Source organism: Drosophila biarmipes, chromosome 2L (genome assembly GCF_025231255.1).
Source record: "Drosophila biarmipes strain raj3 chromosome 2L, RU_DBia_V1.1, whole genome shotgun sequence".
Taxonomy (NCBI): Eukaryota; Metazoa; Arthropoda; class Insecta; order Diptera; family Drosophilidae; genus Drosophila; species Drosophila biarmipes.
Genome location: NC_066612.1, coordinates 19835247 through 19862588, shown reverse-complemented (window position 1 = coordinate 19862588; position 27342 = coordinate 19835247). Strand labels below are relative to the sequence as shown.

Here is a 27342-nt window from a genome sequence, read left to right as displayed (position 1 = left end):
GCCTGGAACAGGCTTCTGTTGTTTGTTTTGTGATTTCCGCCGCCACAGTCGTTGGCCCACAATTATGATCACACACAGTTGCCTAGTGTTCCTACTCCCAGTACCCGGCTCCCCCAGTCGTCCTCCAGATCCTGCTGAAATAGAAACAGGAATAGAGCCATGCGATGACTTCCCTCCCGGCATCATGCCGCACAGTACAGTGCGGGTAAAAAGTATGCGAGCACTCCCGGGCTCCGGCTTTGTGTTCATGTTTGCGTTCATGGCTGGGTAATTGTGGCGACGCCTTTCGGTAGCTCGATTGTGACATTTCACAAACAGACCGGCTGAGCACACTGCCAAATCCGAAATAACCACTTAAGGTCTGAGCTGGAAATTGGTAGACTGCTTTTGAGAGACAAGTAAGCCTTTTTTGAAGTGGTTCTTTTAAATAGATATTTATTATTTACCTATTAATGATAAATATACAACAATTTGGTACTCATTCCTTTAAAACAAAAATTATTGTTTTTTCATTTGAATTAAAAAGTAAACTCACAAAGATACTCCAATAGTTCTTCGAATCGTCTCTGCATCAAACTGCCCCTCTATCCTTTCTGCCACTGCCAGATGCCCTTTTAGCTGGTTGTTTCCCCGCTTAAGTACAGTAAGTACACGGATGTTCGCTCGCCTTTGTGTTCTTTATGTAACCGGCCTGGTGCAATTGTCGTTTTTTGCTTTGTTTATATTGTTAATTGCCGGCGCGTGCTTTCTATTCATTTGTAATGCGGCTTAAAGTAATAAAATAATTAAATAATTATTTCTTTTTTCACTGCGCGACCTGGGGCTAATTTTAAATGTATGATTTAAGGGCTTTGTTCACGCGGCCTTCCCCACGAATTAAATTTATTTATTTATTTAAGCACACCAGAACACACACGTCCCCCATCCTTCAAAGAACCCGTGCAGCGACTTTTGGACAGTTTTATGGCTGGCATCATTCCGTCTTTGAGCTGTTTGCTTTCAACTCACCCCTTACGTTCGCCTGGTGACTTATTGGCGCAAAAGTTTTAGAGCCGCTTGGCCAAGAGTCAGGGCCGAAGGCCACTATTCAGCAGCAGAGTTTCAGATCGCTTCTGAATTGCACCCAAATGTAGGCCATTAAATATTTTACAGTCGTTCATCGCGTCCAGATTTTCACAGGAAAGATATCAAAAATCGTCTTCCCTCGATTTTGCTTACTAATGGAGTGTAACAAGGGTGCTTTTTTCCTAATTTCAATTAATTAATAATTACGGTTACAAACTAATTCGTGTTTTTAATTCATGTAGGATCATTTTTTTTCATTTTCATTAGTCTTTATCTGAGGTATCCTAAAATATATATGAAAAAGTGTATGGTTTATCTTAAATACAACGCGATTTTTAAAAGGAGTCACAAGAAAAATTGTTCATGAAATTAAATAAAAACGTTGCGGTTTGTTTTATTCAATTACAAGAGGGTCATGTCTAAATTCTGTTTGCATGTAAAGTCTTAAAAAATAAAAATGTATCACTTTTGAGTTTATTTCATAACTTGTATTAAAAGCTTTTTGTTAATTACTAATTTCTGACAGGCAAAATATGAGAAACCTATAAAGATCTTTATTTTTAAATTTATTATTAAAGCACATATTCGATTTCTTGAACAAGGTCAGCTTTTTCCTTATATGAAACTTTAAAGTTCAGTTCCTGTTTGTATACCAAATGGAATAAGTTTTCCTAAAACGTGAAAAGCATTTTCCCGCGCTCCTCATTGGCTCCCATTTTCCTGAAGCATGCCCAAATACGGAACTTTAAATATTTCGCATACTGCGTGCTGTTAATAAATTACCCAAATTATGGACGCGAAGCCGTCAGGCGCAGTGGCCTCCAAAGCAGGCGACCCTCGAGTTCCGGGAAAACGGGTTGAAACCGAGCTGGGTTCCCACCAGAAGGCGACAGCTGTCGGAGGGGGGACGAGGAGGCTCTCGACGAGGTCGACGAGAAGTGGCTGCCGCTGACGGCGTCGGCATCTTAATAAATTCTCGTGCGCAACACTTTGACGGTATTAATACGCTGGGGCCTCGAGTGCCACGCACGCACCTAAACCGCTAACCAAATGACGGCGAATTTGCTTAATTACACGGCTTATCCGCAGCAGACACCCGACGAGTGCGGTTGCCAGCACAGGGAGTTCGAAGGGAAAATTAATTTCGAGCGTCGCAGAACCCTTGCCCTCAAGAACTGCTCTGCATTTGTTTGCTTAAAATTCGATCGCAATTTATGGGCTACACCGATGGAAATAGGAAGGGACAGCCGTCTGTGCAGTCGGAGAGGTGGCTTAATTAAATAAGAGGAAATTCCTTCGGCCACGAGTTCATTGAAATGCACAGGCACACAAGCTTAGCCAAATGGTAATGAAGTAGGGATCTAATTTAGTGGCTAATTTCCTAGACATCCTAAGACCGCTTTCGTCTGACTGTCAGTTCCCAGGAATTTCAATGAAAAAGCTAACTTTTCACCTTATCATGTTTAACTGCAAAATAAGCCAAGGTAGGTAGGCCCGCACGACCTGATACACAAGGGAAAATATTGGGGGTGAAAAGCATAAAGAGTAATTATCACTTTAAAATGCTTTAAAAATAAATAACAATGCTGGGTTGAAAAATATAGGTTTCAAGCTCTTTTCATATAAAGTTAGGAAATAATATCTTAAGAAGTTATAGAAACAGCGAAAAGTAGCCCATTCCAAATCAATATTGAATGTCGATTTCGGGCGATGAATGCTGGAATTTCCCTCAATGTACTTCTAAATTGACTTGGCAAGGGCATTGATGAGCCCCGCCCATCGATGTTAGCAAATAATCTTTTGCTCTGGCATATTCTCACTGTCAACGGAATAACCAGCCGGGCGGGCTGACATGTTAAGTCACTTTGTCGTCGGGACACACATCCGGACCTCCCGACCACCCGACCTCCTGAGCACCCGCCTACCCCACCGGAACTCACCCTTCTTTCCCAGCAAATTACACGTCTCGGATTTGAATGCTTCGCTTATTTCCCTTTGTTGGGGTGTTTGTTTGTGTTTTGTCTTGTGGCATTAGTTTAAATTAATATCAGGACGAGAACGGAGGGCAGCCCAGCCCGCATGCACAATCACATCGGGATCCTCGCCGTGTTTTGGGCTGAGCTAACGAGGCCGAATGTGGGGCGATTGGAGCAATAGCCTAAATTAAAATGTTTTGCCAGATAAACATTAATTGCTGGCTAAACCGGGACAATTTGTGCAGCACCTGGGGCTGAGCTGCTGGCTCAAGCGAAACGGCAGTGCTTAGGGAAGAGCTGCCAGAAAGGTAACCAGGCGATGAGCCGATTAAATTTGGGGCTTTGCGTTTCTTTTGATAACTTAGGTAGCTTTAAGTCTTCGTATTTGGGTTAAAGGCTCGATAACTAAATATAGGTATTTATTAAAATTAAACAAATCTGTGGTCCTAAGGCCAAGGACCCATTTGTCAAACGTCATCGGAGACAAATTCGTCCTCTAGAAAAGCTTCAAGAGAGGCTGCGGCGTCCCTAAGCCACTCGTCATGGTCAATACCCTTGATTGCGCACACGACCCTGAAGATTAATTCCTCCTTTTTGGTGTTATAATCGGGTGAGCCACAATTTGTGTCTAGTGAGTCAGCTTCCCGTTTGAGCTGCAGAAGTTTCTCGTGAAAGGTGTGGACGTCTTCATTGAGTTCCTCGGACGACTTCAGGGTGAGCGTGGCCAGAAAATCCGACAGGTGGGACTGGGGGAAGGCTATAAGACACCCTCACATATCATTAAACGGATCTGGGCTTACCACACTCGCCCGACCCCCCAGCAGATTCTCATCGTGGGCAAACTCGACCGCATACTCGAGGCTATCCATGGCGCTGATTCTAGCTGATTCCGGCTTGGCAAACGGATTCGATGGCGGTCTGGGGCAAACTGTCTTCGCTGTCGGAGCTCCGGGCTCGTCACCATATAGTGGGCTTCAATTTGTTTACATTATGCATGGTGTGAGTTGATTCGTTCCGAGCACCAGCCCCTCGCCACCCACATCAGCCCACCAGCCCCTTTGCCAAGGCTTCCCAGCCGGGCCTGCGGATTGTTTATTTTCGTTACAACTCATCGATGTCGCCCAGTCCCCCAACCTCCCCTACGATCCTCGCCAGAAGTCTAGCGTTTTGACACGTAATCAACACGGAAATGCCTACTCAGCTGGCAAGCGTATTGCACATAAGTCTTTAGATTACAATTAGTTAACTAGAACTATGGAGAGTCGACTTTCGTAGGATTCAAGTTTCTGGAATATAATTCTGTTGTCTAATGAAAACTGAAAGCTTTTTAAAGTTATATTTTGACTTTCTTATACAAAACATAAAATTTACAATTTAAACCTTGTTTTTGAATGTCGGCTCTATTCCCGGAAAGGAAAAAGTTCTATCACAGCACACTTTGATGGTTCATAAAATCATGAGTTGTTTCCTTGGCTTCATATATTTTATTTTTTTAATTGTTCTAAGAATTCTTAGGTTAATTTGTCAGCTATCCTCAATGTAAGCAAATTCAAGCGCGTGTGAGCATTAAATTAGCATAGAATCGTGAACACACAAAAGTATTTTTACCCGGTAAAATTTTGATTTTTCGCGATGGGCCACCCAGAGAACGCCAAACAAAAATTGGAAAAGCTACCATAAACGAGCTTTGTGCTCAAGCCGCTGCTGAGGAAAAGCAAATAAAGCAGATATAGATCCACGTGCAATACGAGCCAGCAAGTGTAAACAGATTCAGAAATAAAATGATAGCATCGAATCGCGCTTAGACAAATAAACAGGAATGAATATTGCGAGGGCCAACAAAAAGAGAAAACGTAGGAGGTCGGACTCATGAAACTTAATTTCTTTATGAATTTTTTGGTTTGTTTATGAAGGTTTTTCGATAGGAAGTTTGAAGGTTTCGCAAAGGGCAATGCTTTGCAAAGAGAAGAGTTATAAAGAGTGAAGTATGTTTCCTGTCAATTCAAACTAAATACTTCTTTGGTTTGATATTTGGTTTATAACTCTTCTTAGGTCAAAACCTTTTAGGATTACAATTTAAATTGCATAACTAAGTATTTGTACATGCATATCAGTACAGCGTGTTTCTGTGTGAACATTGGGACTCAAAGTTATATGTTCTGACTCTTAAACATCTCATGATTTTTGAGTTCATTAACAAACTTTATTATTTGATGTGCATCACTTGCAGGCACCAGTCTCGCAATCACTTCGACTGTAATCAAATTCACCCAATCAAGTAATTATGTCTTGATTAGTCGCTGAGGTATGAGCTAAATTGCTGCAGTCACTCAAGCCGATGGCATCCAGTCTGACGGCAATGAACTCCATAGGCTGCCGCCGACGCCCTGAGTCCTTGCCTGCGAGTCCTGATGACGTGGGGAGGAAATGAAATAAATCAGGGCTCATTAGGGCCCTCGAGGTAAACACGACACAAGTTGACTGTGCTCCCATGTGCGATTTCGCCCATTCGGTGCACCAAAGCAAAGCCGACAGTCGATGTCAACTTAATCATCGTCAGGACAACAGATTCAGCGCCTCCAGGAGCGGAATTTCAACTCCTTTTCTGGCGATAACACGACATATTGCCAGCTCATTACGCCCGCCTGTCTGCCGGTGTGGGAGTGTCTAATGTCTTACGTCTAGCGAAAGCGTCTTTCCTTAAATGGGTGTGCCTTCTTTTGTCAGTCCTCTACGAAGTCAGCGGCTTTGTCTCGGCCCTAATAATAGCAATATTACACAAGTAATTAGTCACGCATTTAATTATTATTTATGGGTTTTGTCACGGGGTGCGGGTGGCCTCCGCTTATTTTGCTTTGGGGACTCCGATTCAGCCTTTCTCGTATACATGTGTCTACGCATCTGAACGAGTGCCTAACAATTATTACATGTAATTATCCACTTGAATGCCTGCCCTGAATCACCCGTAAATTTATACGACACATCAGATAAAAGTTAGTAGGTCTGTTTTGGATTGGCATGCCATTACCATATGCATATGTCGTCGTGAGTAAATTATGTAGAAAATCTGCATAGCTATTTCTGTAACATCGTTTATGTCTATGAGGTAATGAAGATGGTATATCGGGGACTATTTTAATGTATCTTTTTTGGATATTTCATCAACACATATCACTTCTAACTCAGGGGAGATTCTAATGAGGGCCTATTAGGACCAGTCGGAGTGTTCCTTAAATGTACGAGAGCAGCTGTCGTAGTCAATTGGGTTGAAGTTAAAGTTTAGTCACGTAAATCACGTGGCCGCCTCTCAAGATGTCGGCTCGGGGAAACTTTCATCGATTAAAAACTTTTCGGGCTGCCCCAGCATTATCAGCTAGCTAAAGCGAAACTTGAAGTCGACAGCTGCCGAATGGGAGAAATGAGATTTGTTTGTTGCATAATAATTGGGGGCAGTGTGGGCGGCCCAAGTGCCAAAAATCGAATCCAAGAGTTGCGCCAAAAGGCAGCCGGAAACCAGAAATAATACAGCAGATTGCCGAAGTCAAATCTCTGTTGATTGGCCTGGCACGTTTCCCTGTCAGCTGTTTATTGAGGCGTGATATAATTAGCATAACATCGACACGGATTCCGCACCAAGGCAGTAGGCGAAGAAAAAACCGGGGAAGAGCGGGCAAAGACCAGGCTTAGACGCAATTTGCTTAATGCTAAAACTTTTAATCACTCATACGCTCCGTGGCGCCAAAGAAAAGCCCAGCGCCGGCAGAGGAAAAACAAATTTTACGTCGAGAAAAGAGTGCCGCCTTCCCCGCACCCAAGGCAAATAGTAAACAAAGCGTTGGGCGAAATGAAATAAGTGTAAATACGACAAAAATTCACTGGCACACAAAACGCACACCCCACACAGATGCTCACTCGAATGTGTGTGTGTGCGCATCTGATTAAACACAAGTGTGTACGCCCAGGCCCATGCATGTGTGTGAGCGGGGCCCTGCTCATAAGAATTTCATCCCCAGCGGATGTGGGTCCCTTCGGTCCCTCCCCCAAAATCATCTGCCTTTGCCTCAAGCCCGAGTTTAATTCCTGCTTTGACTTCTGCAGCGCCCACTCAAACACCAACTACAGTGAAGTCTCTGGATTCTGCAGTACGGGTGGAAAAGGGTATTCTCTTAAAAAACATTCTTTAAAGACTTTTTAATTTCATGGTATAAATTTTCCTTTTCATATCTCTGTATATCTTAATCATTCTAAGTACAAACCATTTTATTTGTTTTTAAAGTAACAATTTTCATAGGAAGTTCGTGGGATCCTACAGTTGACATTTTAACTTTAGGTTAGTCTGCAGTCTAGACCGATTTCTCTGTAGTACTTTATTTGCGTTCCTAGCCCACCAAAAGGGTATGGGTATTTTAAATTTGTATCTTAATTTTGGTCAGTGATATAAGTATATTTTTTCTGATTAATTGAAACGTAATTCCCCACTTTTTACCAGAAAAAATCCAAATAATAAGAAATGTATTAATTTGCATTAAAATCTCCTTGTGGCTTGACTTTAGCAGTTTAGAGGGGAACTACATCTGCGGCGTCGCCAAGAAATCGTTTTCTAGTTGCGAAAACTTTTCTGCATGAAAGGGTGTTTGAAGAATCATGTCCTCAAAGTTCTACGTTCCGCATTTTCTTGTGGTTTTTCCGTTCTTCGGATTACAATGTAAGCTGCGGCCCGTTTAAGTGCGACTGTGTGTGTCAGTGGGCTCTAGGGTGGGGTAGAGGGGGCTGTGTGTGCCGACCTATTTGCTTAAACACACTCTAACTGGCACTCAGCCCACTTCTCCGCGCCTGCGAGCAAAGCACTGCGCCCTCGCAAAACGGCTGGCTGCGCCTTCTACTTTCTACTTTCGCCTCTCATAACACATTAGCGAAAGTGAAAGCCGCCATAATGACTGCCCCCAGTTGATTTCCCTTCGCCTTTCGTGTCTGCGTCGCACTGCGCGCTCTAGCCCATACATTTATATTAGTTGAGCGAGACACCAAAGCGAGGGAAATGCAAATTGGCGGGATTGAGAATGATATGGGACGTCCTGAGCTTCTGAAGGCGATTACTTAAGTTTTGGATGCCACAAGTTATAGGCTTAATTGGACATTCATATTTTTAGATTAGCGAAGCAGTGAGTAGTTAGATCAACCGTAACATGACATAATTCGAGAGAATAAAAAATACTTTATAATGTTTAGTAATAACAAAAAATTAGTGGTTAAAAAAGATATGTGGCATATATGGGAACGAGTGTCCCGACTATTAGATACCCCTTCTCCAGCGCCCGTATCAATATTTTTCAGCAATTTAAAGCTAACATAAGCCTTATCGAAATTAAATTATTAAAGTTGGTATTGAGAAGTATTAGAGAGATATAGGGGATGACGTTACAGAGAAATTTCTTTTTGCTTTGCCGAAAAGCTCGGCTAGTGATCCTGTTCAAAAATATACGAAATCGGAAACGCTTCCTTCTACATGGTCATTTGGACAAAATTCTATCATACTTTTCCTTATACTCTACGAGTAGAGGGTATAAAAATATGTATATATATAATCTATCTAGACTAATGTCGTTCGTCATCGTGCTTTTAACTATTTTTTTTTAAGACTTTTCTTTCCCAGACTAGCTAATGCCCTTAGCCTCGATTGGAGGCTAATTTTGTTCTTTAAATGTACCATGCGAAGGGCAAAATTAATCTTATGCATTTTTGTGTGTGTTTTATTAAGAACAGAGATATGTTTTTCGCTTAACTCCAAGAACTGTTACAACATGTAACAAATAGCCCAAAAAGTGACTGTGTTAAAGTCCCGCCTTTCCTTCCGGTGCCAAAAAACTTGTAAGCAAGATGAAAACACAATTTTGAAATGCCAGTCAAATATAATAGGAGATTCGTGGGAACCTACTTTTGCCAGCTTTTCAACTTTGTAAATCTTATTTGCCGTGGCCTGTCAATGGCGTTCGTGTTTTTGCGCTCCCAGAGCAGCGAGGAAAAACAAACTTTTATTAGTTTTCCGGCCGAACGTTAGCCGTATTAAAAAGCACTCGGCAACGTCAGAAAGCCCACATTAGTGGGACCCAGAATAGGCGACACCATAAAGCCAAGTGTGTCGCACAACAACTGATAATCGGAGCCACAGCAACAAAAGCATGGAAATTGAAAAACTGTAGCACACTTATGCGGGCCTCCGAGTGCTTCGAACTTCTTCAAAAACGCATAAAAAATCAATGGCAAGTGCCATGTGCGCAATAAATGTCAGCTACGAACGAAAACTTCACATGTTTTCCTCGACTTCCTCCTCCAGGACTTCCGCTTTTTGGGAATAGGCGAGTGTGCGTGTGTGTGCCCCAATTTGTAGAGCACACTTATGGAGCAGTCGAGGAGGCCCGTCGCCCCCCGCAAATTGAAATCCGCCATAAATTGGAGAGCGGAGACTGACTGAAAAGAAATAAAGCAAAGTCGAGTCGAGCCGAGCTGATGACAATTTATTGTTCACACTTGCAACTGATGATGGTGCTTAGGGGAATATACAAAAACGACGTGTGCCACGTGTGTGCGAGCCGTGTTTGCCGAGGAATATTTCATTGTCTGGCAGGGCCCGATGTAGGCTCCACAAATTGCCAGCCATTACTTGGCGACTATGCCAATACTCCGAAATATATTGACGATATATATATTACTTAGAGATGGCAGCCCGGCTGAGGAATATCAGAGTATCCCTCTGCAACTAGATAGGGCTGCATGCTTTTATTGGCCCTTGCTAGACCTATATAATATGAACTTTAGCGGCAAGGAACACAAAAAACTGATTGTTAAAAGCAGTAGTAGCGAAGCCCAAAAAAACAAAAATTACATGAGTTATACTTTACGTTTCAACTCATCATTATAAGAAAGTTGTAGCACGCATAGTTTGCCGATAGTCAGTGCGGTTTGCCACCAGTCCTGAAAGCGAGGACTGCAGGAGCAAAACGCCTTACCGCAGGCTCCTGGAAGCCCTAAGGATCGTAGAACAAAGGCCGAAAGTAAGCAGAAGTGACTCAGAACCAGCTCTTCTCCCTTTATTTTCCCATAGAAGTGCGCGTATCGAGATGTAAATTCATTTTATTTGCCTTATTCTGTACAGGTGTGCAGACGATTTTCAATTGTGCGTCTTTTGCTTCTGGCAGGCGATGATTTAAATGGCCGGGAAGTTTTGCCGACTTGGTGCTGGCGGGGCCTACGTTCTTTCACAACTTTTGCGGGGAACGAGAACCCAAAACTTTTGCACCGCCTGGGCCAGGCAAGCCCTGGGAAAGTTCTTCCCAAATACCACACACAATAAATGCAAACTTTTGCACCTTAAATTATGTATGCCTGAAATCATACGATTAAAGGTGATTTTTCCGTTCGCGGAACTGGACAGCCGCTGGATGTTTCGCCGCGGCTCGTTTAACACATTTAAATTCGTGCCAGACAAGGAAAATCCACTTTCCACGGCCGCCTCGTTGGCATTTATGAGATGTTGCCGGGCCGCCGCTGCTTCTACTGCTACTAAGTCCCGGCTAATAGCGGCTTTAAAATTTATAGAGTTTTCGGACTGCCAGACGGCTTAGCAGCGAAGTGATTGCCCCTGCGAGTGGGTCGGCCGGATATTTATTTCGCGTTGGTTGCGGCCTGATGGTATCGTGAGTGGGATAAGATGCAATATGATACTTTTCCCGGTCTGCCGGGGCCATCAAGCACGGCTGATATGGGTTTTGGGTCACCAATTAGGGGCTTACAAGAACCCTTGGCAAGTTCGGAGGAAGAGTATCCGCACTTTGGCAGCCCGCCGGGGAAGCTGTCTTTCTTTGTTATTTAAGGCGTGGGGCTCGGCTTGCCTTTTGACATATTATGCCATAATTCCTGCGGCAAAACGTTTAGTTGAGCTACATAAATAATAAATATCCAGGCGCAAGCTCTGGCCTACATACACACAACACGACACATTCGGGGCTGGGGACCTTTCGGGCTGCTGACGACGCCGGTGTACGTGGAAGTATCTTTTCTATGCTCCCCGGCCTGGGACTGATTTACAGGGCTTCAAGTCGGTGCTTCATGCCCGAACGGCTCTCCTGCCGTTTAATTTGCATTTTCCCCAACTCAATTCGTGCAGCAAAACTGTTTTCGCAAAGATTTAGCATAAAATATTGAAAACAGTTAGACAAAGTAATAGCAATGTGCCAGGACTTATGTAAAATTTATTTTAATTGTTTTCTTTGGCGCCTCCGCAACGTCTTTTTCAGTTGCCTTTCGCATCGATATGCAAATGTGCCCAAGTCCAAGTGCCCTGAGAGTAAATCGAAAAAGTTTTGATCTTCGAGTAAAAACTAATAGTCGTAAATATTTATGTGTGCCAGTGCCTGGGCTTAGAGATGTGTCCAAAGGCTCAGTGAGACTTAGTGCAATGGCAGGGACCAGTTCAATCTCTGTGCTCTGGCGATGGCAGACCGATTTTTATCAAATTTCCACTTTCGACTTAGGCAGCAAAAACGTCCTTTCTTGCATTGCTAATGAAATTAAATTGAAACTTTGCTGGCCTAGAATTTGCGACAAAGTCCCGAGCAGGGATAAGGGCACAAATTGGTCTGGCAGAACTTTCATTAACGGGGGGATTTGCAAAGTCTGTCAACGATGCTTGTCATGAGTGTGTCCCAGTGGAGGAGCTATCATAAAAATAACACTTTAGGCTTGGGGCGACGGCTTGCCAGCAGTTAAAACACTGGTTATTCCCTTTTTGATAACCGGCGATTGAGCAAATCCATTTCAAATGTGCTTCTTAAAAGTTCCATCCCAGTTTTTATATTATTTATACATTTTCAACATGTTTAATTTTTAGAAAAGCAGAAAACTACTCTTTCGAGGGGGCCCATAACTCTTGACAATTAATAGCCACTGGCCATGTGAAAAGTAGCGCTCCACTTTGCTCTCATGTGCCATTATGTTCGTTCGACGCCTTGCAGGAGCTGTCCTGTCTGCAGAGCTGAGCACATTAATCTTCCTGCCACATAGAAATACATGTGAGCGAGACATTTGCCAACAGCCTTCGGCGCTGGTGCACTTTCAACTTCAACACGTTGCAGAGTCCAAGGGGCGACAGTCGCGAGCGGATGTTTTCTATACGGAATGCACGGCGTATGCCAAGCAGGCCCTACAATCTTGGGCCATCTCGGACGTCCATTTAGCAGAGGTTCCCTAGCCGCGGGCCGTTTGCTTGGCTAGAGCCAACTTCAATGGGCCTAAGCCTCAAATATGTTTGGCTGGCCAGTGGCAACGCGATACTCCGCTTAAGCAAATATATCCGAAGAAAGGAGCAAAAATAAATGGAAAACCCCTGGGACATGCTTCCGCACAAGAATGTTGGCCAGAGCCGACGGACGCCTTTTGATATGCTAAATAAAAATTGTGAACAACGATTTTAATAAATATTCCCCACACACCCACTCGCCAATGACGACGGCGCAGACAGACAACTAGAAACCTCCTCGAGGACATTGATAGAACGGGCTGCTTATTGAATTTTTCAAAAGCCCTTTCTCTCCTGCCACTCCCTCGAGGAAAATGTGCTTAAAGTGTTTCAGCCAAGTGATTTTAAAAAGTTTAGCCTGCATCCCTGCTAGCGTTGGGTGTTTTCGAGGTCAAAATGGCGTTAGAAGTTGCCAGGACTTGAAAATTTAATGGATGTTTCTCTTGAAATTGCCCCGCAGTTTTTAATGGGATTAAAGAAACGAGGGAGGTTTAATTTTTAGGTACTGCAGAAAAACTCTATAGATTATTATTTTTTTTTAAGTCCTTGAATGGACAAGACTCATCTTCCCTCCGAACTTTCCCCTTTTGATGCACAAAATTAGGACTCGGTTCATCAACACTATTAAACGCCGTCTGGCGCACCTTTGACAGTATTGTGTCTATTATGACGAAAATGCCGTCAAATCGGCTTATGGATTCACACTAAAGCCGAAAAGTAAAGTCGTCCCTAAGGTAGGGTGCCAAATTAATCTTAGCACTCAAAAGAAAAGCCGATTTTGCGTCTGCCGGAGATCGATTTCAGGACAATCAACGCCTTTTTTAGTTGACTGGAGGCTTTATTTGTCTTTTATGACCCCTCTTAGAAGGTGAAATACTTTTTGCCTGCTGTTGATATATCCGCGTAGTCAAAGCGAATAAAAATATACCCCGGCGGAAACAAAGCATGAAGTTTATGACAGAAGCGTGGAAAAAACGAGTGGATGGCGGCCATCAACCGCAGGAATCGCAGTACGGGTAACCAACCAGACCGAGCCATTAAGCTCCTCGGCAACTCAACATTTCGGACGAAACAACACAAAAAGCCTGAAAAAGCGAGCTGCGCTCGATCGTTAAATCAAAAAGCCGCATGCGAGTGCCTGCAACATCATTAGTTGCAGTTCACACACGCTGAAGTGCAAGTTATGCCACCAGATAGTTGCCCCAGCCGATCCCCACGCCCACCTCCACGCAAACCCACCCCGGGCCCCTCTTTTTTCGCTCTTTCTGCCCCTCTTTGGGGGCAATCGCAGGCGTCGCCTTTTTGCGAGGTGTCCAAATTAAATTTGCATCAGTTGCTCCACGAGCATCTAAATGATGCCAAAACTGAAACTCACAGTATCTGTGAGAGTGCCGGCTGCAACAACAGCAGCCGGAACAACAACATGGGCAGGAGAAGAAAGGAGCGCAGGCTGCAGCTGCAAAAAGCGCTGCACTCACTTTGGCGCTTCGCATCTAGTTTTTTTCCAGTTTTTTCGTGTTTAGACTACTTTTCCATAAAAGCGGAGAGTTCTTTTGCCGCGTGTTTTACAGTGAGCTTTGTCCACGTGAAACGCTTTTTTAATTCCCACTGGATAGCTCTTTTTTGTTGTTTTTCTATGATAAAAACGATTTATTTGTTACAACCCTTTAAAATGTTTAAATACGTGGATTTACATATTTAAAAAATAGTTCATACAGATTAAATTTGCTTTCGCATGTACTCGTAGAGTAAAAGGGCTGTTTTCGCTCGTCTGAGTCGTTTCCGACCCTATAAAGCATATACATTCTTCATGAGGATCTCTAGCTGGGTCAATTTAGCCATTGAGGTCTTGGGATCTATAAAAGGTAGTGAGTTGGAATTAAAAAGCATATTTGTATTTTTTCAAGGTGCCTAAAACTGTGGATCCTAAAATTCAAGGCTGAGTTCCATATTTTTACTAAGAAGTATGGCTTTCGTCAATCAATTAGCCAAAATGTTGTCGCGCGTATAGACCTAAAAAATCGATGAATGCTTGTATCTGTAGTGATGACATATGTTGCTGAATGAATGTAGATTCTAAAGATTCTTACGCATTGCAAGTGTGTTTTAGCCAATATCTGAGGTGCCTATATCTTTTAAGATTACAATTCAAAATAAATTTTTTAAGTCCGCTTCTTATATAAAATCTTTAAATCGTATTCGTACAGGAATAAAGTCAATTTTTGAAACGGAAAATAGGCAAGACTCTGTAAACAGTTTGAGTAAACATGACCTTTTTTTTGTTTTGTTTAAGAGGTGAGCAAGATAATAACCATGAATTTGGCATATTTGGAATGAAAACAGGAAGAAGCAATAATGAGACTGCGATAAGACTGCTGAGAACAAAGTACTCATACGTATACGCGATATTTATGAGTATGTTTCGACCAGGCCAGGGGTAAAATACGGAGAGTAGAAAACCGATATTACTGACCTGTGACCCACTGTAAATCGCTGTATCCGTATGCGGCTATTGCGCCCCTCCCACATGTGCATGCATGGGCTGCCTGTGGGGGTGGGCACTTAAATAATTTAGATTTTTGTGTCTAACATGCACAAGTGCCACCCCAATGGCCTAAAAGATTCAAGTGCAGCCGGCAAAAGTGAGTGACCCAGTTAGAGATTGGAGGCAGTGACAGGAGGAAGTGGACTTGGACCTGGAGGTGGGTGTGGGTGGTGGATGCGGACGGGGGGCGGAAGGTGTGGTGGGTGGCAGTCTGTGAGCCCTGGTGGCGTCGACTACCTGGCCATTATCAGCAAGCGAGTCGCGTAGCTCTTGCGACTGCTCTGCTGCCATTATGCGCTCATTAAAATGTCAAATAAATTCAAATGCAGAAAACATGATTTTTCGCTCCTCGCCACGAGGCGCGAATGCAAGGGTGTGCCGCACGTGAGGTGTGGATTGCAGTTCGGGGAGTGAAGATAGTCAGATAGTCCGTGCCGCACTGCGCCGCATAGTTGCTGAGTGATTTATAATTTATACGCGTTTGTCGGCGCGAACTTTGAACTTCGCTGAACCGCGCACGTTGTGGTTTGGCAATGGGAGTACGAGACTGTGTTTAAATACAGGTGGCACGAACCACACGGGCTCTGCCTTTGGCAAGAAAATATGATAGCTTTATGCTGCATTAACTGCTCTTCTCGTTTTTTCTGCTGGCTTTTAAGCGCACTTTTCCTGAACTCATCACCAAGGGGAAATGGGTTTTATTTTCTGCAACTTCTGGTCTTTCCGGCTGCGATGACCCCGCATCATGGCTTATGGTACGTTCCTCTGGCACAACCACTTCAGGCATTAAAAACCACTTATTTATTTTAATTAGAAATAATCTCCATTGTTCAACTGTGCACTCGGTCTTCTAGGAGAGGGAAATCGTTTGATAGCTTTCCATCTGTGGCGTATAAGTATTATGGGAAATATCCCCATTGTTTTAGTTTAATTGCTCCCCCGTTATTGTCCTGCCATCTAACGAGCCGTAAAATGGTATGTCATCGAGCATTTTTGAAATAAATTCGAGTGTGTGCACACCCCTTTTGCACAGCCTGGTAGTATAGTTCTGGTCTGAGGAAGAGGGCGTTTTCACTGGGTATTGAGTGGCATTTAATTAAGGGCCTCCCCTTTGAGCTATTCCCTTCCGCTGCCCAGAGAAGGGGTCGTTCTTCCAATCCTCTGCTTTGACCCGACTCCCTAAAGGATAAGCTGCAAAAGCAGTTTTGCGTGGCTTTGTAAACTGTTTGTATTTATCTTGATGTTCCGGCCATAGCTTATTTGCCACTTTGTGTCGGAGGAGTAGTTTCGAAACTTCACTCAGAAAGTGCAGTTTAAATGGACTAGTGGCAAAGGGGGCTGACCGGAAACATGAGAGAAAGTAATGAAATCAAAACGCTCGAGCTAGGATGCAATATAGTGGCCTCCAAAGTAGTGCTTGTAATATTTTTAACCATGGATTCTTTATGTCTCTAAGAACATTTTTCTCTTCTTTTCAGCCAATATCGTGGACGGCAATAACAACCTGTTGCCCATAGTTTCTGCGCCATCGAGCGTTGATAACGATTACGTTTACATCGCTTCTGTCAATAGCAAGTTTCCGCAGTTCGGAAATGCCCTGGATGAGGACCAGGAGGCCGAGGAGCAGCCAGATGAGACCACCTATCCGCCGCCCGTCTTCGACTTTGGCATGCCCAGGAACATTACGACCAGGACGGGGCACACAGCGGCCATCAACTGCCGCGTTGACAATCTGGGAGATAAATCGGTGAGCGACTCAAGCGATTGCGTTTACCAGCTTATCATTGAATAGATTCTTCCCGGGCGGAATTTCATTTTAATGCATTTTTAAGGGAAATATTTGGATCGCCAGTCAAGCTGAAAATCAAGTTAGCGCTAACTTTTCCCATGCAGTTTTCCGAGCAACGTCTATCTGCCCTTGCCATCGCTTTTCTTGCCATCTCTCGCCTCTTGGCCACCCTTGTTTTGCCGGTTCAGTGACAAAGTTTGTGCCCTCCCTCAGTCTGCCCCTTGACCAGTGACGAGTTTACTTTGCGAACTCGTTTCTTTTCTTCAGTTCCTCAATTTTCATTCTCTTTAAGTCCTTGCTTAACTCCAGGGTATATTGTGTTCGAGCCTTTGTAAAGTCCCAGCTGGTACTTTATTAAACCAGGACGAAAACATTCTAGCAGGGCTAGAAAATAGTGACGAATGCAACATTTTGAGGTTTATGATTTTTATCAAAACAAATTTCAAGTACACTAAAATACAAATGAAACAGTAAATATCTGCAATTGACTTTAAAATAATTGTGGTCTAAATTACTTTAACCACTCTTAATTCATGGGTTAAAGTAAAGTAAATAACTCTAAGAAAATTATTACTGATGAGAAATCAGTATAAATTAGATACATTTAGTTACTTCTGAATCCGTATGGATGGGTATTTGTTTGAGTTCAACTGAGATTTTTATACATATTTTTACCAGGTAAAAGAAAGCCCATACTAGCTCCATTAGGCTAACCCCTTGAACTTTTCCCTTGTAAAGATAATTATTCGATTAGATCCAGTTTACGGAATGTAGGGCGTTTCTGGATACCGGCACCCTGCGTTGCGAGCTTACCGTCCTTCGCAATCACCATCCATCTCCTGCTCAGCAGCAGCGTGCTCTGATCCAGATTTACTATCGCACACCTTGTGGGTCCATCTATTTCCCGCGAGCTCGTCTGAGATGCTGTTCCCTTTCGCCACTTGACACTTTTAGTTTCGTTTATGTTTTGCTGGTTTTTCCCGCCTCTCCCACTCCGCTTTTTTCCTGCGTCTTTTGGAGCCCAAAAAGTTTTGTTTGCCCGCGGCAGTCTGGGAGATTACTTTCTGCCGCTGCAGTAGCGCCGCCTTCCTTTCAATTCGCCTGGTATTTTGCGGGCTTTGGGCAACTTTAAGCCGCTGACATTTTGGGCACGCACTTGTCTCCATTTTTCCTACCCATCTGCTCGTTTTCCCGTGCTCCTCGCGCTGTTTGAATATAAGAAAATGTACTTTGTTTAAGATACGATGGAATCTGCTTAAAGGTCGCTGGCTTTTTAAAATACAGTGTGCCAGTGCCACAGTTCGTTTTCAGTTAAGGTTCGTAACCGATTAATTCCCCAAAAGGGGAAGGCACTTTTCATAAATCCTTTTAAATGTAATAATTTTTTCCTGTCAGGGCCCACTGTACTTGCAATAACCTTCAGCAGGTTCAAGAGTCGGCTGCTCAGTTCATTTTGCCGCTTGGTTTATTAAATTTTCGTATCTATACTCGGGCTCGGAGCTCTCAGCGAAGGAGTTCCTAAGCAGCCAAGTGGCAGGGCCGGAGGCAATTTTAAAAATTGACTTAAGCACTGGCACTAACAGCATTTGGTGTCCCTTTTTCTGATTTCGTTGCAGGTATCCTGGATAAGGAAACGCGATTTGCACATTCTGACTGCAGGCATTCTGACCTACACATCTGACGAGCGTTTCAAGGTGCGTATACGTAATCCGGGCCAAAGTTATCGTCTCCCCCGTGGCCACTTGCCCCCTTCGCAATCTGCCCCCCTGGCCCAGGTAGCTTATTAAATGTCCGCCGGGCTCGTAAGCAAAGTCAGCTTAATTGCGTATGCAATTCGGGCCAGGCAACTTGTATGCATTGATTAAATTTGCCAAGGACCCGGCCAAACGCAGACCCCAGGACCGATTTATCTTGGCATCCCGTCTCACCCGCACCACGTTTCTCTCTGTCTCTTTCCCCCCAAACCCGAGCAGGTGGTGCGGACCGTCGACTCCAAGGATTGGACATTGCATGTGAAATATGCCCAGCCACGTGACAGCGGCATCTACGAATGCCAAGTGAATACGGAGCCAAAGATTTCGATGGCATTCCGCCTGAATGTCATAGGTGAGTAAGGCGGCAGCCCTGGCTCCGGGGCCCTCTCCTCCTCCTCCTCCCCACGGCAGCAACCCCTCCCAAACCCAATCCCCCGCCCCAACAGATGCATACGCATTGTCAGCGAGCTGTGGCATTCGCACGCCCTGCAATGGCAACTTTTTATGCACTCTGCATTTCACTCCGGCGAAGGGCTTTGCAAATTGGCCGTAAACTTTGCCAGTTTCTGAGGGTTCGGCCAGATGGGTGCGGCAAAGTTCCTCCTTCGCAATGTGGCGATGGCCTTCGCGCGTACGTCATAATGGTTTATCCCTGCCATCCGGGCTTTTCTTGCCCCCGGTGGGATATCACTTGCCGGTTGAGCGAGGTCAGGGAACGGGATTTGATTTGCTGAGTTGTTACTTACTTTGTGCAAATCTGTTAAGTCAATAGAAAACTTACAATTAAAAAAATTACCTAAATAGTGAAAATTTATTTCTGTGAATTTCTTATTGAAATACTCTTTATTTAAATCTAAAACAGGATTCAGATGCCATAAAGGGCAACAATAATAGGCTTATATAAGAAAGGGGTTTTTAAAAGGGGTTTTTTATGTGTTAGAATCAGGTTAAAAATTATTAAAGTGTAGTTTTCCCTCTCATGAACAGTAAAGCATTCTTTTAGTAATATTTATACTAATCTAGAATAAGACTGCAGAGTCGAGTCAAGGACCTAGAGACTCGTTTGCGTAAAAACCGCAAATAAATTGATCAAATATTCCTGTTTTAGTATGCATAGGGGCAGGCATTCGCAAGTGTAAGAGGGTGCGGTTTTAGAGGTGAAGTGGAGCTCTGTAGGTCAGACTGCGGAATAACAACTGTTGGCACCTGCCAGCCCCTGCCCCAGCCCTCTCGCCGGTAGGTTCGGCCTGTCTATTTTTCTACACGCTTTGCATGCAAACGCAATTTGCATTTAAATTCGATACTAAATTCATATGCTGGCTGTTGTAATACACACTGGAGCACCGGCCGGGGGTGTAGCAGGGCGGGGGGTGCTACGCCCCTGCCTTGAAGTGAGCCACCAACCCCTTTTTGTCTCATTGTTCTGCCATTTCACAAGTTTTCTACAATGGATTTCCGCCTGCGATCCGAGGCGAGTCGGGAGGAGGTCGGGGCACAGGATACGGATACCCTGTTTGTTTGCGGCTGTGTGTTGCTATAAATTGCTTCACAAAGCATGCACGTTCATGTTTCATTCATGTACGTAAAATTGATTTGAAACTTTTTCGCCCTGCCGGGGCAGCCAAGCGAGCAAGGCAGGATTCTCCGTGGCGGGAATCCCCGGAGCGCCCCAAGTCCCTTGGAGTTAGCCTCCTCGTTTGTCGTCCTCGCAAAGTTTTGTTTGACCAGCGTGAAAGTTAATTGAAATAATCGGGCGGAGTTTGCTACTTTGGCAGTGATTGGTTTAGTTTCTAGTTCAATGCTTTCTTGTCAAGTTTTCTGAGCAGGGGCCGGTAAGTCTAGCCAGGGAAAATAACTATTTGCGCTGATGGTGTTATTATACCCGTTGCTCGTAGAGTGAAGGGGTGTATTAGGTTGTCGGAAAGCGAGTAACAGGTAGGAGGATGCGCTTCCGCCCGTCTGTCATTTCGCATTAGCTCTGAGATCTCACTTTGCCCCCTAAGGCTGCGTAACGGGTATCTGATAGTCGAGGCTCTCGACTACAGCGGTTTCCTTATTTTGAATTGGCGTTATTTGGTATTGACAATCACTGTTGAGAAACTTTTTTTTATTCAAAATTACACTTCAGAACTAAAATAAGTTTCCTCAATTATGCATGCGTCCAACATCCTTCTTAAGTGGGTGTGTAAGCCCCGCTGAGAAAGGATGAACGAGTGGCAGCAACGAATTGCCTGCCACCGGCAAGCTGCATGCCCCCAGTTAATAGCGAACTGGAGTCAAAGGGTGCAAGTCTCATCAAAAGGCGAAGCCATATCAGCACTTCAGCTTCCGCAGTAGCTGGCTGCAACCAGGCGGGGGAAAACATCCTGCCGCCCGGGAACTGCACTGCGGATGTAGTAATCCTGCGCCGCGCTCCCTTCGAGAGCGGAGCTCACCGGCGACAGGAAGCCGACAGCCATGTTGTTCCCTGGGCAAGGGAGCTGCCAAGTTAAGGAATTTATGCTAATGATTTGCACCCAGAAGCGCTCGACTGCGATGAGATCGTGATAAAAATATTTGCGCTGTCGTCACGCGAATCACGTAAAGCGCCGGAGGAAATATTTTCCACTGATTTATGCCAGAATCAAGCTAAATTTATTCTCATGAAATTTATTAAGATGTATGAAATTCTACAGTGAGGAAGGCTAGGGGTATAACGACTTTCAACTACTTAAGCTTTATAAATAGGATATTTTATTTTGAGAAACGGGGTTTGTTTTAACAATAGAACAGTATGAACAGGCAACTAACAATTTTCACTTACATGTTCGGTAGAAGATTGAATTTTATTTAAACTATAAATAAACTGGTTTTACTTGTGAGGCCAAGAAACATGTGTCGAAATATTAAGGCTTGCTTCCTAGCAGCCAGGATATGTTTACCCGACCCGTCGACCCTTGTACAAAATAGTAAGCACTTACGCGTGTTTATTCCCCGAATTTCCAATCTCGGAAAGCCAATGGCAGTGGCATTTAAGACGCTATCTACGAGGGTGTCAATGGGATCCTCTAATGCCAAGTTAACTAACTAACTGAATCGCTCGCTGGCCGCCGAATCCACTGCAGAGTGTGCTCGGGCTGCTCGGTTGTTTGGGTGCCCGAGATCTGAAATCCGCTTTCATGCCCCACTGCCCCCCATTCTGGGCGAGTCCTGTTTGGACCCGACCTTCGGCTCCACCCCGCACATCATTAACAACGTCAACATTTGACTTTGTTGACTGCCTGCTGTGTTGGCCCCAAACGGTCGGTCGACGCACGGAAAAAACATTAAACCAATTTTCAGTGCCTATAACGGCCAGTGGTGGTGGCAACAGGAGGCTGGAGAGGATTGGGTCGGAGCTCCTCCCCCCCGCACATTTGTCTCTGTCTGCGGCAGCTGGCGGGCGTATCCCTCCTCCCGAGGACCTAACCGAGATCCGGGATCCCAGCGCCAATATTAGAAAAGCCACACGTAGCTACATGTACGTATGCGGGAACAGCATTTAATGGCACGTCCGCATTCGGGGCTCCTAATACATCGGCCAACCCACCGACTGGCCCACAGTAACAACCGGAAAACAACACTTAAAATGTGTGTAAAATGCGAGACCACCAGCCAAAACCAACAGCTTCATCGACAAACAATGGGTCAATGATTTGGCGGCAGTCGGGGCAAGTTTCCCCAAAGCCAAGGCCATCAAAAACGCAACAAATTTTTATGTGCTACTTCTTTCATTAATTTTGGTCTTTTGCCACTTGGCCGGGGAAAGGCGTTTGCTTCTGTGAAAAACTATAAAATTTGTTCGACAAAGAATGAAAATTTGATTCGACAAACATTGAACATTTACAACGTCCTGGGGCTACTTTAAAATTAAAAGTAAAAGTGTCAAGGATGGCGATGGATTTTTGGACTCAAGCAGTGAGTTGCATCTAGTATACCTTGATAACACATAACATATGAGCTTGGGAACGCGTATTTTTATTGAGAGGTATCACCGCTCAATTTATGTACCTAGTTAAGCCTTCTGAAGCTCAAAATAAATTACAAATATAATGTCAAGACGTAGGCATTCAAAAGATAGTAAATGTTAGAGATCACCACAGATAAGTTGGTTCCCCTTAAATCGACTTAATAGGCCTGCATGAACTAGAAACTCACATTGAGTCAGGCTTCACTTCAGGCTGTACAAGTGAATTTTTGGCTTTCATACGTTGGCCTTTTCTTGAGCCTTATGTTCGGATTAAAGCCAAAAGCTGTTAAAGCTTGAACAAATACGGCCTTAGTTTACCCAGTAGCTGCTCATTAACAGTCGAAATCCAGGCAGGGCGGTTTGCATGTGGCTCCCACAGAAGTTGCCGGCAATTCAATCCTCCCAATCCAACGGAACGCAAACCCCTCCCGTGCCAATCGCAATCCCCTCCCAGCCCAATCAATTGGGAGCCCATTGAAATCTGCGCTGGCCGGACGCATGATTAGATGCAGTTGCCGCCCATACGCACACGCTCCAGCCGACCTCATAATCGGGGCCTCGAGGGTGTCGGGCCCCTAGAAATGCCATTAATCAATTTCGGGCTCGTTTCATTCCGATCCACGGCGAATCGCAGTAACGCCACCAGATGCCAAGGCGATTATTGCCGGGCCGACGGACTTGTACGTCAAAGTGGGCAGCAGCGTAACACTCACATGCCTCGTGAAGCAGCCGGCGACGGCGGCCCAGGACATCGGGCCTATTTACTGGTACCGCGGCCCCTACATACTGACGCCCTTCGTGGCCCACCCGAACGACGCGGCCATCGATTTGCAGCGCATCTCCATGGAGTCCACGCTGGCGGAGAAGCTCCAGAGCAGGTAAGCACTGGGGGCAAGCAGAAATGCGGTGCACCGGGAAATCAAGTGCAGCAAGTACAGAACAAAAGCAGTAAGATGTATTTGTCATAGGGGATGGTTGGGCGATGGTGATCCAGAAAATAAAAAGAGTTAGACATAATGAAACAAGTTTTATATAATTAATATCAATTTTGAAATTTGTATATTCAGTACCTTTTTGAGTCCTGTAAAATCTTTTTTAAAGTTTGCAAATTTAGTTAAAGAATAAATGTAAGCACGACCTTAACAGTTACAGGTTCATCTTTAAAAATATCATTTTAATCGTTATTAACCACCTTCGATCTGTCATGTGTATTCGGTTGGTTGCACTTGCTCTAAAGAGCTCTCGTTTTCATATTTGAAGTAGTCTTTTAAATGGCTAGCACTAACAATTTTTTTAATTAAGTCAATACGTTTTCTCTTGTTCTGAAGAATTCTCGTTTTTCTTTTTCTAAGAATGCATGTATACGTAAATGATAGCTAGCATCAGAGAGTTACCCATATATATTTTTGATCATTTTATCAAATATGAAAAGAGACGTGTTATTTTCGGTCCCAGGGAAAGAGCATTGTTGCCTGATTGGAAGATTCAACAGGCAATTGAGGCTCGAACTCCCAAGTGCTGGAATTTTCGACCGGCTCTCCGGCGGGAATGCCGGAGGGGATTTAACGTGCCATCAGGTGCGAGGTTTCCAGCTGCTTGACGGCTGGTACGCCGAGCTTTGATCGATGAAGTTGATTTAATCGGGGAGGGAACAAAGTGGACGCAATTAAGCTGCCCGTTTGCCTTAAGCTTCTCTGTGCTTTGGTTTCCATGTTTTCCAGATTACGCATCGCCAATGCCCAGCTGCTGGACTCGGGCAACTATACGTGCATGCCGACCACAGCGGAAGCGGCCAGCGTGGTGGTCAATGTCATCAATGGTAAGAGCGGCCCGGATTCCCCCGATGTACATCTGATATAGCCACACTTTCTGTTTGTCTTCCTGTTCTGTTCTGCTGCGTCCTCCACAGACGAGAGCCCCGCGGCGATGCAGAAGAGCAGAGGCATCCGAACGAGTGGCAGCGGGCGGAGCAGTCGCCTGGTCATGCTCCTGGCCATGGTGGCCAGCTGCGTCGTGCGATGGCTTATTGGTGGCCGCCACACCGGCCTCGGCATCAGCAGCAGCTGCCGCGCTCCCTGCTCGAACTTATCCACTCTGCATATCAATTATAGGGAGCTTACCAGCCACTTGGAGCGACATCGGTGTTTGGGGCAGTCCCTGGCCGAGTCATGATAATAAGTGGCGGCGAGTTTTAAAGGAACATCTGTACATAAACCGAATTCGTAGTTAAGCTAAGTACTTGTGTAAAGCCGAGAGTGGGAGATGGGAATGCCGTACTGTACAATTCATAGAATATTAGTTATGTTACCGCTTCACCCCGGAATTATCAGACTCCGAAATGTTTCCGCATCACTTCACCTTTTGCATTTATTCAGCGTCGTGGTTCCCATCTGGCATACAGTAAACTAAACTATAACTATATTTAATGCTAATTTTTATGCCTAGCGTAAATAATTATGTAACGATAAAGTAACAGACGGTGCCCGGCAATTATCACTGTAATACTTAACGAATATTAACATTTAACAGCGATAACGGACACAAAACTGCATTGCGTGGTTTCGGAATGCAAATATTATTATTCGGGTATTTTCTGTTATTGCAATTAGCTAATTATATTTGTCACTGCGAAAACACTTGAAAACTAATTGAACTCGACTCCCATTCAAGCGACAGGCGCTGAAAACCAAACAGTTTGAAATTGAAAAAGCGCAAGCAAAAAAGGCCTCAATTAATTCTCTTCGGTTAGGTATAGGTACTCAGTGTGCAAAAGGACGATTTGTAACCACATATATCGAATTTCTCAGTGAGAAACAATAAAATGTATTTTGTTGAAATAAAAACCCGATTTTGACCACCTTTGCTCTGACTCACCTTCTCTTTTGTTACGCTTATTGATTTTACAGCACATTAATTAAAATTTTCTGCCGCCAGAACTGTGTAATTATGCGAGTTAACGATACTTGGAAATGCCCTTTGTTTAATCATTACATCGTTAAATGCCCTCGGTAATGTGCGTGGCTTAATTTAATTTCGATTAATTCCCGCCCTGACACGAGAACACGGAAAGTCTAATCAGCGCAGGGCGGCCCAGGTATTTCGAATTAAGCGGATCTCGATAAGCCATCGCCACGCGTCATCGATTCCCGGGCGCACTTTTAGGTACTACGCGGCGTATACTTACTCCGAACTTTGACCCCACCTGCGCCACTTGACTGCCGTTGTGGCGGGAAAAAAGGGATAACAGTCTGTGCTTAGGGGTGCAGGGCGGGGTCGCCCTGGTCAACAGCCATACGTTGGGCCTCCTAATTTGCCGCCCAGCCGCACGGGGCGTATCCGCGATTATCAGCCGCCGCAGCGTGTGTACACTGTGCGTATGTGAATGTGTGTGGGCTGTGGGTCCGCATAATCACGCGCAGTTGAGTCGCTTAAATGAAATCATAAATTATCCTCGCGCTCGCCGGCCTTTCACTTAATTGTGTGCAAATATTTTCCAGACGAGCGCAGTCCGCACTGATTGATACATGTTTCAGCTGACTTTGCTGGTAATTTGAAAGGGCTCCGGGACACTGACAAATCGAGTACTTAATGTAATTATGCCGAATTTGTGCCGGCGAGTGCTTAGTATTTTACTAAAATGTGCTACTGGGCGGAAGTAATGCGAATGCAAACCGGATTTGGGTAAATCCATTAACGTCCCCTCCCCAAAAAACCTATTTACAACTCATTTGGGCACCCCTTTGTGACTGCGACTTGTCGAGCAATTTCGGCGAAATTTAAATCGAAAGGAAAATAAAGTTTGCAGTTAATTTGCCTTGTCGGAGTCCGTGAGCGGCTGCAATTAAAATCTGAAAATAGTTTCATGGCAACTGGAATGCCCGCCCGCCAGGAGGAGCCTGGCGTCGCAGTCATATTTTGCAAACTGTCGAGGTAACTCGGGTAAATAAATTGAACCATTAGCACGGCAAGCCGGAAAGTTCCCCAGCCCGGCTCAGACGGGCGTCCAGTCGATGTGGCTTGTGTTCCGCTGCCATTGTTGTTTACTGGCGGAGAAACAACCGCAGGGCCGCAATAAACGAGACAGGAGCGACGAAAAAGTCCAACTCGTCACCTGTCTGCCCGTCGGGCGCAGATCCTTGCTCCCTGCTCCTTGCCCCGTGCTCCTGGCCCTGCCTTTTCGTCCTGCTGTCGTCAAAGGCAAACATTCATGCAACTCGGAACGTCAGCGGCGACGGGCGGCTTTAGGTGCGGGCGTTTGCCCAACTTTAATTGTTTTCGGCGGTATGCGAAACTAAATTTCGTATTGTAATTTGGGCAGACAAAAGTCAAACGGGCCAGAAACGGCAGCTCATAAAAAGTTTTATCGTTTTAAAGTTCTCGGAGCAATTACACGGCGAAAGTTAATTAAGCACCGCAAGCAAATGGAGCACGGGAAGGGGCTGCAAGTCACTTTTGAGCATAATTTTGTTGGAGCAGCGGAGCCTGCCGGGGGAAAACTCGTATCCTTCTCGGCAGTTCGACCCTGCTGCATGCGTGCAAATGGCCTGAGATACAAATCATTACATTGTAAGGGTTCCATTTACCTTGGGTACTAGCAGAACGGTGGAGCTATAGCTCCTTTTACCAGGGTAACTAAGAGGAAAACATGAGGTGAGACAAAAGGATATAGCCTTGGGTAAGTTAGGTATTTGATATCGTTGCTAGTATTAAAATAATTCTTACGAAACTAAGTAAGTATCCAGTGCTCAGTTTATATTTTCTTATATTACTTTGCATAGGGCCTACATGGCCGCAAAAAGTGTTCCCAGGCCCACAGTGCACCATCTCTCATGCATCTCAGCCATAAATGTACTCCAATGTGTACACCAGGAAATTCTGCATAACAAGGCACTTATTAAGGGCATTATTAACTTGATAAAAATAAATTACA

The 27342-nt window shown here is 44.6% G+C and overlaps 2 protein-coding genes across 2 annotated transcripts in view; one reads left to right on the top strand and one right to left on the bottom strand.

Moving 5' to 3' along the window:
* LOC108034212 (fibroblast growth factor receptor homolog 2) overlaps positions 1-25261 on the top strand; it is a 40906-nt gene extending 15645 nt beyond the window's left edge. The window contains exons 3-8 of the mRNA XM_017109051.3: positions 16360-16628; positions 18287-18364; positions 18644-18776; positions 23047-23290; positions 24134-24231; positions 24322-25261. Coding sequence (XP_016964540.1) covers positions 16360-16628; positions 18287-18364; positions 18644-18776; positions 23047-23290; positions 24134-24231; positions 24322-24584 — 1085 coding nt within the window. The 3' untranslated portion in view covers positions 24585-25261. The remainder of the gene's footprint in view (positions 1-16359; positions 16629-18286; positions 18365-18643; positions 18777-23046; positions 23291-24133; positions 24232-24321) is intronic.
* LOC108034213 (uncharacterized) lies at positions 3440-4018 on the bottom strand. The gene is made up of 2 exons (XM_017109053.3): positions 3842-4018; positions 3440-3787 (listed from the first exon to the last, which is right to left on the bottom strand). Exons 1-2 carry the CDS (start codon positions 3908-3910, stop codon positions 3509-3511), a joined length of 348 nt encoding a protein of 115 aa, XP_016964542.1. The 5' UTR covers positions 3911-4018; the 3' UTR covers positions 3440-3508.
* Positions 25262-27342: the final 2081 nt, after the last annotated feature.